Here is a 12,488-nt window from a genome sequence, read left to right on the forward strand (position 1 = left end):
GCTAGTCTACAACTCCCATCATCCTTGACTGGGTGGGAGCGATGGAGTCCAATAACATCTGGAGGACACTCGGTTTCCTATCTCATACCTGAGCTAGGTGGGTGGGGGGCTCTGACACTATAAAGCAGCCCCTGCCAATCTCTTGCTCCCCAAATGGTGTTGACGACATCTTCCACTAGCCCCAGCCAGCAAAGCCATTTGATGCTGGAACTAATGATGTTGATGCTGATGATGGTTCTCATGTCCCCAAAATGGCAGCTTGCCACCAGGAGCAGAAACACATTTCTAACAGCTCTTACTTGATCATCCCAGTGCACAATACCTTCAAAGACGAAGATGCTAGTTCAATGGATGACTCTTCAAGCCCAAGATCTCTTCTTCTTTCAGCTCGAACCTCAGCATAACTATATGTGTGTGTGTGTCATATATATGTATATATCACAGAGGAAAGGAAAAGAATAGAGAAGTTGGGTTAGGTTTTCCACAAATGGGGCACCACCTCAGAGACAGCCCTCTTGCATGATGCCAACGATATCTTGGAATGCAATGGCACACTCAAGATCTGGTGATAAGAGCTGGATGGATCTACACAGCAGGAGTGGTTGTCGTGAACCTGTGGCACTCCAGATGTTGCTGGCTACAATTCTCATTATCCCTGACCACTGGGGATGGAAGGAACTATGATGGGAACTGTAGTCCATAATATCTAGATGGCACCAGGTTCAGAAATGATGTTCTAGAGTGCACACTCAGTTCATCATATAGGATTCTCACCAAAATTCACCCATCACCCTCAGTGTTGCCTTTTGCAGAAGCTTGTCTACCATTAATGATTCCCACCCACTTTCACCACTAGCACAGTACTTTCCTATGGCAAACAATGACTTTGGAACAGATCAATGGGACCATGTCACAGCTGTCTCATAAGAAGTCAGATCAATTGTCCACCAAGCCCAGCAGTTTGACTGGCAGCGGCTCTCTTGGGTAATCTAAAATCTTTAACCAGAGTGACTTACAGGGCTTTAAGAGATCCCCCCCTTTTTATATATCCCACCCATTCACTGTAAGAATAGTGCTCAAAGTGGCTTAAAACAATCTGCAATTATAAAACATGTCTGAAAAACCAATGCTATAAAAACAAATGTAAGAGCAAGGGAGATCAGGCAAAATCAGCCCAAAATTCATCAAATGCCTGTTTGGTAGCAGAAGGGAAGTGGGAGATGGGTTAGGTGGGTTCCCTGTTAGGTGTTCCTGAACACAGGCTCAAGCACAATTTGAAAACTACAGTTGGAGAGCTGGGCTGCCGATTATTGCCCCAATTTGCACATAATGCTAAACCATGGTTTACCATAGCCAGTTTGTGCTGTGGCGAGCACTGGCCTTACACAGTTTCCCATTCTGGGGAAGTCACTAGGAAGAGATCAGAAGCTTCCAATTCCATTATAGATTGTGTCTAAATCCTAAACTATAGTGAATCTTAACAATGGTTAAGGGCGGCGGGGGGGGAGGGTAGCCTGCTTTGTAAACTATGGTTGAAGCCAATTTGTTTCCACTTATCACAGCTAAGCCTAACCACAGTCTGCATGGCTCCAGGCATCAGAATAAATTGTGACTAGCCTAAACTGTAAGAAAAGCTTCTGATCTCCCCCTCACTCATGAGGAGGAGTGTATATGAGCTGCCGCCGCTCATTGTCATAATGTTTATTACATTTATAACTCCTTATAACTCTCCAAGAAGCGTAACACTAAATCACATTCTAACTTTGCATGTGAATACAGCCATCATTAATATATAATACAATGACAGACAGGGAGAAATGATTTTATTCTAAACCATTTGCTTTAAAAGTCGCTAATTGTGCTGCTGCCTGGTATCAGCTTTTCTCATTGACCCATTAAATTGCTTGGAAGTGGGGGCCCTCTAGAACAGAGTAAAATTGGCAGCTGATACTGTTTCTAGGAGATTTATTCAAGATTTATTCAAGAAAATTGGAGGAAAGGAACATTTCGTACAAAGATTACCACAATTAAGGACAAAAGTGGAAAGGACCTAACAGAAGCAGAAGACATCAAGAAGAGGTGGCAAGAATACACAGAGGAATTATACCAGAAAGATATGGAGGTCTCATACACCCCAGGAAATGTGGTTGCTGACCTTGAGCCAGACATCCTGGAGAGTGAAGTCAAATGGGCCTTAGAAAGCCTTGCTAACAACAAGGCCAGTGGAAGTGATGATATTCCAGCTGAACTATTTAAAATTTTAAAAGAGGATGCTGTTAAGGTGCTGCACTCAATATGCCAGCAAGTTTGGAAAACTCAGCAGTGGCCAGAGGATTGGAGAAGATCAGTCTACATCCCAATCCCAAAGAAGGGCAGTGCCAAAGAATGCTCCAACTACCGCACAATAGCACTCATTTCACACGCTAGCAAGGTTATGCTTAAAATTCTACAAGGCAGGCTTAAGCAGTATGTGGACCGAGAACTCCCAGAAGTGCAAGCTGGATTTCGAAGGGGCAGAGGAACCAGAGACCAAATTGCAAACATGCACTGGATTATGGAGAAAGCCAGAGAGTTCCAGAAAAACATCTACTTCTGCTTCATTGATTATGCAAAAGCATTTGACTGTGTCGACCACAGCAAACTATGGCAAGTTCTTAAAGAAATGGGAGTGCCGGATCACCTCATTTGCCTCCTGAGAAATCTCTATGTGGGACAAGAAGCTACAGTTAGAACTGGATATGGAACAACTGATTGGTTCAAAATTGGGAAAGGAGTACGACAAGGCTGTATATTGTCTCCCTGCTTATTTAACTTATATGCAGAATACATCATGCGAAAGGCTGGACTGGATGAATCCCCAAACGGAATTAAGATTGCCGGAAAAAATATCAACAACCTCAGATATGCTGATGATACTACCTTGATGGCAGAAAGTGAGGAAGAATTGAAGAACCTTTTAATGAGGGTGAAAGAAGAGAGCGCAAAATATGGTCTGAAGCTCAACATCAAAAAAACTAAGATCATGGCCACTGGTCCCATCACCTCCTGGCAAATAGAAGGCGAAGAAATGGAGGCAGTGAGAGATTTCACTTTCTTGGGTTCCATGATCACTGCAGATGGTGACAGCAGTCACGAAATCAGAAGACGCCTGCTTCTTGGGAGAAAAGCAATGACAAACCTAGACAGCATCTTAAAAAGCAAAGACATCACCTTGCTGACAAAAGTCCGTATAGTTAAAGCTATGGTTTTCCCAGTAGTAATGTACGGAAGTGAGAGCTGGACCATAAAGAAGGCTGATCGCCGTAGAATTGATGCTTTTGAATTATGGTGCTGGAGGAGACTCTTGAGAGTCCCGTGGACTGCAAGAAGATCAAACCTATCCATTCTCAAAGAAATCAGCCCTGAGTACTCACTAGAAGGACAGATCCTGAAGTTGAGGCTCCAGTACTTTGGCCACCTCATGAGAAGAGAAGAATCCCTAGAAAAGACCCTGATGTTGGGAAAGATGGAGGGCACAAGGAGAAGGGGACGACAGAGGATGAGATGGTTGGACAGTGTTCTTGAAGCTACTAACATGAGTTTGGCCAAACTGCGAGAGGCAGTGAAGGATAGGCGTGCCTGGCGTGCTCTGGTCCATGGGGTCACGAAGAGTCGGACACGACTGAACGACTGAACAACAACAACAACTGTTTCTAGGCTTCTATCTCGGCTGCCAAAAATAAAAGAGTAATAAAAACACAGTGACATTCTCTCCCACTTTCCAAACCTAATCGTTTTATATAATGGAGTGCCTTATCGAGCCAATACACATAGCCAAATATTTGAGCAGACATAGCTGAAGACGCAGATAAGTGGCAGCATAAATTGTGTGCCGTTTCTTACCTAACAACCGTGTGGGTGCACACGATAAACTCAGGCTTGGAGTTCCATTGATGATAAGTGACGTAGTACTGTGTTTGCAACCATATCCATTGCTGGCCTTTGGTTAAGAACCTGTAGTAGCAGGACTTGCCTTTTCCAAACTGCATCACTACATATGAAAACAACCACTTAGTTAACATCACCATCGTATTAGGCTTTTTTGATCTAGAGAAACATTAATGCTCTTCCGGGCATGTGCATAAAAAGCTGTGCATAATCCCCGTGCATGCCAAAATAACACCCATTATAAGTGCCAAAATTCATAGAGTGAATAAAAGGCCTGTCTAAAAGAGTTTGAACATCTCAGGTGGGATTCTGACTCCCCAGTACCTTCAAATATCTCCTGGCTCCACTTCTATTCCCGCCCTGCCATATCTGGGGCCGCTTTTACACTCTGACTTTTAAGCTTGTTTTTCAGCTGGGCGGGGGGTGGCTGTTGCTGTCAGAAATTCACTGCCTCCTTTTCAAACCATCTAAGTACACCTCTGCCTATTTTCAGAGCTGGAAAATGGAAAGAGGCAGAAATTTGATCTGAAAAGCAAAAGCATAGCTGCTAATTCAAAATGTTCACAGCTTTCACACTTCGAAAATTGTAAACAGGCCTGCCCCCCCTCACCTCCCACACCAGCTGAAAGACAGGAGCACAGTTGCTAGACTGCACACTGGCAAGTTGCTCTGTCCTTCCATAAGGGGCTTGTACATTTTGTGAACCACCAAGCTCAAATAATTCCAAGGTTTCAAGAAAAATCAAGTCTGGGGTATGCTTGTTTGTTTGTTTGTTTGTTGAAAAAATAAGGGTAGGACTTCTCAAGAACCTGAAAAACAGGTTCTTCCCTGAGCGCTGCAACATTTTATTGTCTCTCTGTTGTACACTCTTTTTCCCCTTTTACTACAGGGCAGGGTTGGGGATTCCAAGTCACCTGTGACCATTGGCAACACTGATGGGAGTTGGAGTCCAACACACATGGAGAGCCATAGGTTCCCCTTCCTTGAAACGATGGTGGCCCAACTCACTCCAGCAGTCCTAATTAACTAGTAATTCTAAAGCTTCGGCACAAATCTTTGTGTTGCAGCCAGGCAACTCTACATAGAGTTGCTCAGGAAGAATCCTGTGTTAGCACTGCAGGGATTTGCACTTGAGGAAACAATTCCCCAATACACTGGCAAAGCGAAGAACCCTGACAGAAGCAGCTGAAACCTGAAGCTCCTAAATGCTGCAATTTCCCCACACCCTGACCAAAACAAACAGACATATCAAAAAGCTTCCTAACAACAGCAAGTAACAAAATGCAAGGTGTTCACATATTTTTATCTCCTCCAGCTTCAACCCCAAAGTGAGCCTATGGGCTCTCCTCTTGTATGTTAATAGCAGCTTGGCATACACAAAAGTCTGGCATCTAGTTCCACCTGTTAAATTTACATGCATTGGGCTGCTGTTAGAGGTATGGTAGCAGCACTAATGGGGGGGGGGATCAGCCACTCCACCCCAAAGTACTAGCAAGCAGCCTAGAACCTCTGCAGTTACAGAGAGACAGCCAGGGTCTGCGAAGGCCTGAGGAGACCTAAAAGAGAAACGAACAACAAAACTTGGCAGGGAGTTAAGTACGCCTCTTAATCTGGTTAACGAGAACATCCAGCACACTCTGTAACAGGTCATGCAATCCAGACACTGCCAGGAGTTAGGGTGAGCTCTGTGGCAGAGATCAGTTTAATTTTTCTCCCTTCAGTCCCTGCAGCAAAAATACATCTATTGGCCTGCTGGAGTTTTCATGTGGGAAACCAAATACTGCCATGGCTTAGTGGGGCTTAATCAGTCCATTGTTACAAGATCCATGAGAAATCATCCTATGTATGAAGAGGGTGTGTGTGTGTGTGTGTGCGTGTGTGTGCGTGTGCGCGTGTGCGTGTGCGTGTGTGTGTATATATATATATATATATATATATATATATATATATATATGCATGCATGCATGTGCCTTGCAAACCACTGAGCAAAGTAAGGTATTAATAATAAAGGCTATGTCTCTTCAATTTAGTCCTCTGAAACAGCTTCAAAAGCACAGGTGGTAGAGAGATAACATAAGAAGGCTGAGTCCCAAACTAGATTTGATGTTAAATACATCTTTGCCGTTAGCATGCACGCTTTGAAAAATGCAAATATTAATTTGTTTGTATGTTTTCATTTTCTTTCTTTCTTTCTTTTTTTACATGATTTCTTTCCTGCCTCTCACAATTTCGAACACACCCCTCACCGTAAGGTCACAGGGCAGGTTACAACAGAATAAGACAATTTTAAAACAAATAAACCCATTACAATTATAATAGCAGCTCCATCTGGGGGTTTAGGCTGATAATGATATGGATTTCCATCCCTCCGTTGAAACTGCTGTTTGTGTTTGAGCCAATGAGAGGTTTTCTCCCAATTCCAGAAAAACCCATTGGCGGCAGGGGAGGGATATTTCCTCCCAGTGAAGACACTAACTTCAAATAAGGCATTTTCCTTGAGATCACAGCAGGGTAAATTCCCTTTATGCCTGTCCTAATTCCATTCATTATCAGTACTCCCAGCTAATACAATCTGCATTTTAAAAAAAACAACAACAGCCAAACAACCCTGCATGGTAAATGCAAATATAGGTTTAATGTCCAGTCTAATCTGGCTCTGGGTTGACATCATTTTACAGTTAAGTTTTCCATCATAAATGGTTTTTGTATCGCTGCAGTGATTTGCACTGGTGGAGGGTGGAGAGAGAGAACAAGAAATGCAATTAAAATACACACATCTGACAGTCCATTGCACGTAGTGAACAGAGGCACTTACATTGTTCGTGGCACCGAGCAAGAAGTTCCAGGTCATCTGCATGGTAATAGTCATAACCTGAAGTCCCAAGCACCTCAAAGGGTAAATAACCTATAATAGGTGGGGCCCTGGAACGAGAGGGGAGGAAAGCAGTGAGTACAAAGTTTGCCATTTTGAGAGCTCTTTAGTGAGGGGGGCCCGTCCCCCATGAAAAGCAGAGAATTTATGTAAAGTTGTTATAATAATACGGAAGAAACTGTGCAAAATAAAGGTAAATCATGATAACAGGTGATATTTGTTTTGAACCATCTTTTAATTTTTAAGTTCCATTTTAATAAATTAAATTTATTATTATTACTGTTTCTTTTTCTTTCTTTTTTAAATGTATTTTATTAAAGATTTCTTGAGTTACAAGAGTATGTGCAATGTCTCTCTTTTAAATGTCCTTTACAGTCATCACGGCTGGCAGCCATTGACAGAGGTTCCCTCCATCAATAAATCTAGCACAGCAGTGGGTGTCCTATGGCCCTCCAAATGCTGTTGGACTACAATTCCCAGAAGCCCCAGCTGTTCACAGAATCCTATAATTGTAGAATTGGAAGGGACCCTGAGGGTCATCTAGTCCAACCCCCCGCATATGCAGGAATATGCAGTTGGCCCATATGGGGATCGAAACAGCGCTAGTGGAGCTTTAGCCATGGATTTGTCCCTGCCTGGAGAAGCTTCATCTATGGCCACCTATCAAATCAACCTGCTGTTAAGGGCATACTAGACTAGTAGGCTGGGTTGTTTCTCCACTTCCCATACCAACCCCAATCTCAACAAACCACAGCAAACTTGTCTGGGAGCACAGTCACCACCACTGGGGAAAGCTTATCATTAAGCCAAGTCAGGGAATAATCTTCAAACAGTTGTGTGACAAAATGTATACAATGACTCTTGTATAGTTGTTCTGATTACACCTAAGAACAGGCCAATATATAAGTAAGTTGCAAGCAGAACAACGTATCCTTCCCTTCCACATAAGGCATAATTTGGCAATCTACACATCCATGCCTTCAGTCCTGCCTTTCAGGACTGAAGTAAACAAGCCGAAACTTGTTTACTAAAACCTGAGTCCTGCTTTGCACTCCCGGGTAAGTAAAAACATGCACAGGACTGCAAATACTCTTTCAACAAAGAGCTTGTGTCGGCTCTCAGAAGGAACAGTTAACAGCAAATTCTGCACAATTTTGGGCAAACAATTCAGGGTAGCGATGTGTGCGTATGCATTGAGGAAATAGTTAATGCTCTTAGAAATTATGGCATTTACAAGAACAAGCTGGAGGCTTTTTATTGCATAACAGAATAATAGCATCTCCCTTCCTTTTAGTCACTCTCAGTATGCTTTTTGCAAGAGGAAAGGCAAGTGTCACAAAGGAACCTACAAATAAGTTATAAAAACCAGCAAGATTGAATTCAGCTGGGGGGGGGGAGTGTTGCAAAAAGTGTGCTACGTATTGGGGCAACAGGAATCAACCCAAAGTGAATACCTCCCCCCCCCACACACACACACAAAAATGGTACAAGAAATATGAAGGCATGTTATGTGTGTTTCTTAGGTTTATGCCTAATATTTCCAAACATTTCATGCAGATATGCTCATTGGAGACCCACGACTGGCTGAGTGGGTTGTCTTTGAATAACAGGACTGCTTAACCTGTGGCCCTCCAGATTTTCCCAACATGGCCAATTGTGAGGAATGGTGGAAATTGTGGCTCACAACAGATGAGCCATCCTTTTGTATGTGTGAAGAGCAGAGCTTCACACAGGAAAGAAAGGTCTATCGGTAGCTGCTAGACATTGACAAGCAAAATCTGAACAAAACATTGCAGTATAAACTGCTCCTGCTCAGGTTTCCAGCCAACCATGCCCTTTTCCAGGTTGTTCCATTCCACCTGCCTTACTTTCCCATCTTCAGCATTCAGCTAGATATTCCATGGCTATTTAGCATGGTCAGTCCTCACTGGGCTGATGTTAAGATTTTCCTCCATTTCCTCCATTAGGGCCCCTAAACTTTTTATTTGTGCTTCTGAAAATCTTGGGGCTCCCTTGTGTGTGGATGGTGCTGTTTCAGCTACAGAAGGGATCCACTCTTGGGACAATAAGTTCACTACCGGAATACATGTGTAAGTTGACTAAATGGAATATTCAGGTTGAGAGGCAGCATACCGATAGATGTTTGTGGCACACCAGAGCAACACCACTGAGTGCTTCCATATTTGCCTAAGGGACTATCACCCTAACCGTGCAACCCTATGCATAAAGAGGCACTGTGTGATGTGTGTGATGTGCGAACCTGGGAGATGTGGGTTCAAGCCCCCACTCAGTCATAAAGTTTCGGATGTGCTACAAAGGCAGGGTGTGTACACAGCTGTAGTCTAAAACACCAGGTTACAGAAAGTTGCTCTGATGCAAAGCCAATTATTTCCCATAGAGAAGTTTATCAAGGCTGCAGTCCTAAGAAAACCAGCTTGGAAGTAAGCCCCATTAAACTCAAGAGAGGCTTCTGAGTATGCATGCATAGGATCATGAATTACAAGTGTATTTGATTACACTTTGTTTAGGTAATATCACGAGGCTCCCAAATTTTGTAGCATTTCTTTTACCTCACTAAAAATCTTTTCCCCCCAAAAAAAGCCTAATTCACTGCAAAAGTCAAACTTTTTTTTTTTTGGTCCAGCACAAGGGCCATGTTGTTAACAAATTGCCAGAAAATGCTGTGGAGAGATCATGATTTCAGAACTGTCCGTACTGTTGAAAGAGAACAGATCCTTCAAGTAATAACAATAGCATTAACAGTTACCTAGCTGTGATCTGCTAATGAGTTGGTGTATTAGCAGTACAAGCTGAAAAGCATACCCCCTCATTTTTAGGTTATTCATTGCTTAGGATATTTGTAACTTCCTGTGCTGCTTGGAATTTGGACATTCTTCTTAGGATTTCCGAATAGGAAACTGGTGACTCAGCATGGTATGAAATGCAAGAATAAGCAACACAGAAATTGCAGTGTCCTATTGTACTATTGGGGAAATGGAGCATAAGGACAAGTAATGCAAATAAAACAGCAAAAGGAGGATATTGCACACACATACACAAGTCTGCAAAGACATTGTATTATTATCCTAAGGTTACCAGACGTCCCTGTTTCCCAGGGACAGTTCCTGCATTTACAAATCAGTCCCCTGACAAAATCCATCTCTTTAGTAGGAAATTGAAAAGTGTCCCCGGATTCATTGGAGAAAAAAAATCTGGTAACCTTATATTAACCTGCCCCCATCCAACACAAAACCCATGTTCACCCAATCAAATCTAGCTTTATAAGTCAGGCTGTATGCCTGCATTCAGTTCCTTTGCTGCCATTTTGTCGGTATCTTCTACTTTGGAGAATCAGGTTTGCTATATGTCCGGAATTTCCTGGACATAACCGGAACATGGCAGTTCGAAGAAGTGTTGGAAATCGCTGAAATGTCCAGGAAGTCTATTATTTTGCCGAATTTCCTTTGAAAGCTCAACAACTTTTGTGTCTGGGTTTTCATTTTTTGAAATATGGCAATCCTATAAGAATACACCACTGTAGGATATATTTTATTTCTCTTGGCCACCTCATGAGAAGAGAAGACTCCCTAGAAAAGACCCTGATGTTGGGAAAGATGGAGGGCACAAGGAGGAGACGACAGAGGATGAGATGGTTGGACAGTGTTCTTCAAGCGACTAGCATGAGTTTGGCCAAACTGCGGGAGGCAGTGAAAGATAGGCATGCCTGGCGTGCTCTGGTCCACGGGGCCACGAAGAGTCGGGACACGACTGAACGACTGAACAACAACAAAGGATATTTGTTGCTCACCCTGGCTTGTTTTGTTAAGTTGGTAGCATTATGTCCTAGACGCAGCAACATTAAACAGGCTGTACTTGTGTACACGGGTGGCGCTGTGGGTTAAACCACAGAGCCTAGGGCTTGCCAATCAGATGGTTGGCAGTTCGAATCCCCGTGACGGGATGAGCTCCTATTGCTTGGTCCCAGCTCCTGCCAACCTAGCAGTTCAAAAGCACGTCAAGTGCAAGTAAATAAATAGGTAGCACTCTGGCGGGAAGGTGAACTGTGTTTCTGTGCACTGCTCTGATTTGCCAGAAGCGGCTTAATCATGCTGGCCACATGACCCAGAATCTGTCTGAGGACAAACACCAGCTCCCTCAGCCAGTAAAGCGAGATGAGCACTGCAACCCCAGAGTCATCCGCAACTGGGCCTAACAGTCAGGGGACCCTTTACCTTTACCTTTACTTGTGTGATACAACAGCCAGGTAACTACAGTCATACCTTGGTTTTCAAACAGCTTAGTTTGAATGTTTTGGCTCCCGAACGCTGCAAACCCGGTTTGCAAACTATTTTTTGGGAGTTGAATGTCAGACGGGGCTTCCACGGCTTCCGACTGGCTGCAGGAGTTTCCTGCAGCCAATCATAGGCCGTGCTTTGGTTTGCGAACATTTTGGAAGTTCAACAGACTTTTGGAACGGATTCTGTTCGACTTCCAAGGTATGACTGTGCTCTGAAATATACACGACTTTTTTCTGTGGATTCTGAAAGCTAGGATAGCCATGCCTAGACAGCATGAATAATATGTAAGCCAATGCATCCAATTGGGAGAGGCTGAGTATATGAGTGGTTTCACACCACTGCCTCAAGGTAGGATTTCCTGTGACTTTTTTTTAGTTTAAAATAGTAACACATAATACTTTTTTCCCCCCAGGGCACTGTTTCCCATAATACTTCCCCCCCCCCGGCACTGTGTACAATCCATATCTTGTCTTTGTAAGACTCCCCTTTCCATGTAAATTCTTTAAGGCTGCCTGTGTCTGGTTTATTAGTTTATCACAAATTAATTGCTTGTATTGTCTTGGCAGATTTTACCTTTTAATAGAAAAACATACTAGGAGGTCTATAAATGGACTAGATCTTTTTAATAAGAATATATATATATATATATATATATATATATATATATATGTGTGTGTGTGTGTGTGTGTGTGTGTGTGTATATATATATATATATATATATATATATATATATATATATATAATCTGGCCTAGTTTCATACCACATCAATTTCATTAGCTAAGGATCTGATTTGAAGTATAGCAAGTCAACCTCTCCACTCTCCTCCTCCCACGTGGTCAAGAGGAAGATTTTAGCAGGTTTTTCTCATTTTCCTTTCGCTTTTTTTGCCCAGAGATGGGATGTAGTTAGTAACAAACCCTGGCCAGCTTCAATAGAAGCTAACTTCAAAACATGGTTTCTTCAGCTTGTTTTAAACAGAAGCCAAAACCTATGTTCTACTTCTGGCTGTGTGGGAGGCATAACTATGCACTCTCAAGACTCTCATTTTCTCTTTTCCTGCTCCAGCATGTCTCATTAAACCATGGTTTAGTGGGTGTGAAGTACAAGTGCAGCCGCGAGTGATAACTACGCTTGCTTTCCCACATATTGTAGAATGATGGTTGTGCAATTCATCTGCCACAGCTGCAACAAAACATGTCTCTCCCATATTGGTCTACAGTAGGTGCTGTAGCTCTCCAATGGTCTGGCTTCACCCCAAAGGCACATTCATTAGACACACAACAACAGGTTGTGCATATAAACCACAAGGTAAAATCTTAATCGGAGTTGTCTTCAAATGCTTTGCCAGAATACACAAGTGTTAAAAATGTGTAGAGGAGCAAGGAGGTAT

The 12,488-nt window shown here is 42.9% G+C and overlaps 1 protein-coding gene across 1 annotated transcript in view; it reads right to left on the reverse strand.

Annotated features, from left to right (window-relative positions):
• The window catches only part of PASD1 (PAS domain containing repressor 1), a 91,335-nt gene that overhangs the window by 15,225 nt on the left and 63,622 nt on the right, over positions 1-12,488 (reverse strand). The window contains exons 10-12 of the mRNA XM_033138275.1: positions 6,743-6,849; positions 3,883-4,030; positions 323-404 (exon numbers count right to left, since the gene is read on the reverse strand). Of these exons, the coding sequence (XP_032994166.1) occupies positions 323-404; positions 3,883-4,030; positions 6,743-6,849 (337 nt within the window). The remainder of the gene's footprint in view (positions 1-322; positions 405-3,882; positions 4,031-6,742; positions 6,850-12,488) is intronic.

Source organism: Lacerta agilis, chromosome Z (assembly GCF_009819535.1).
Source record: "Lacerta agilis isolate rLacAgi1 chromosome Z, rLacAgi1.pri, whole genome shotgun sequence".
In the NCBI taxonomy this organism is placed as follows: domain Eukaryota; kingdom Metazoa; phylum Chordata; class Lepidosauria; order Squamata; family Lacertidae; genus Lacerta; species Lacerta agilis.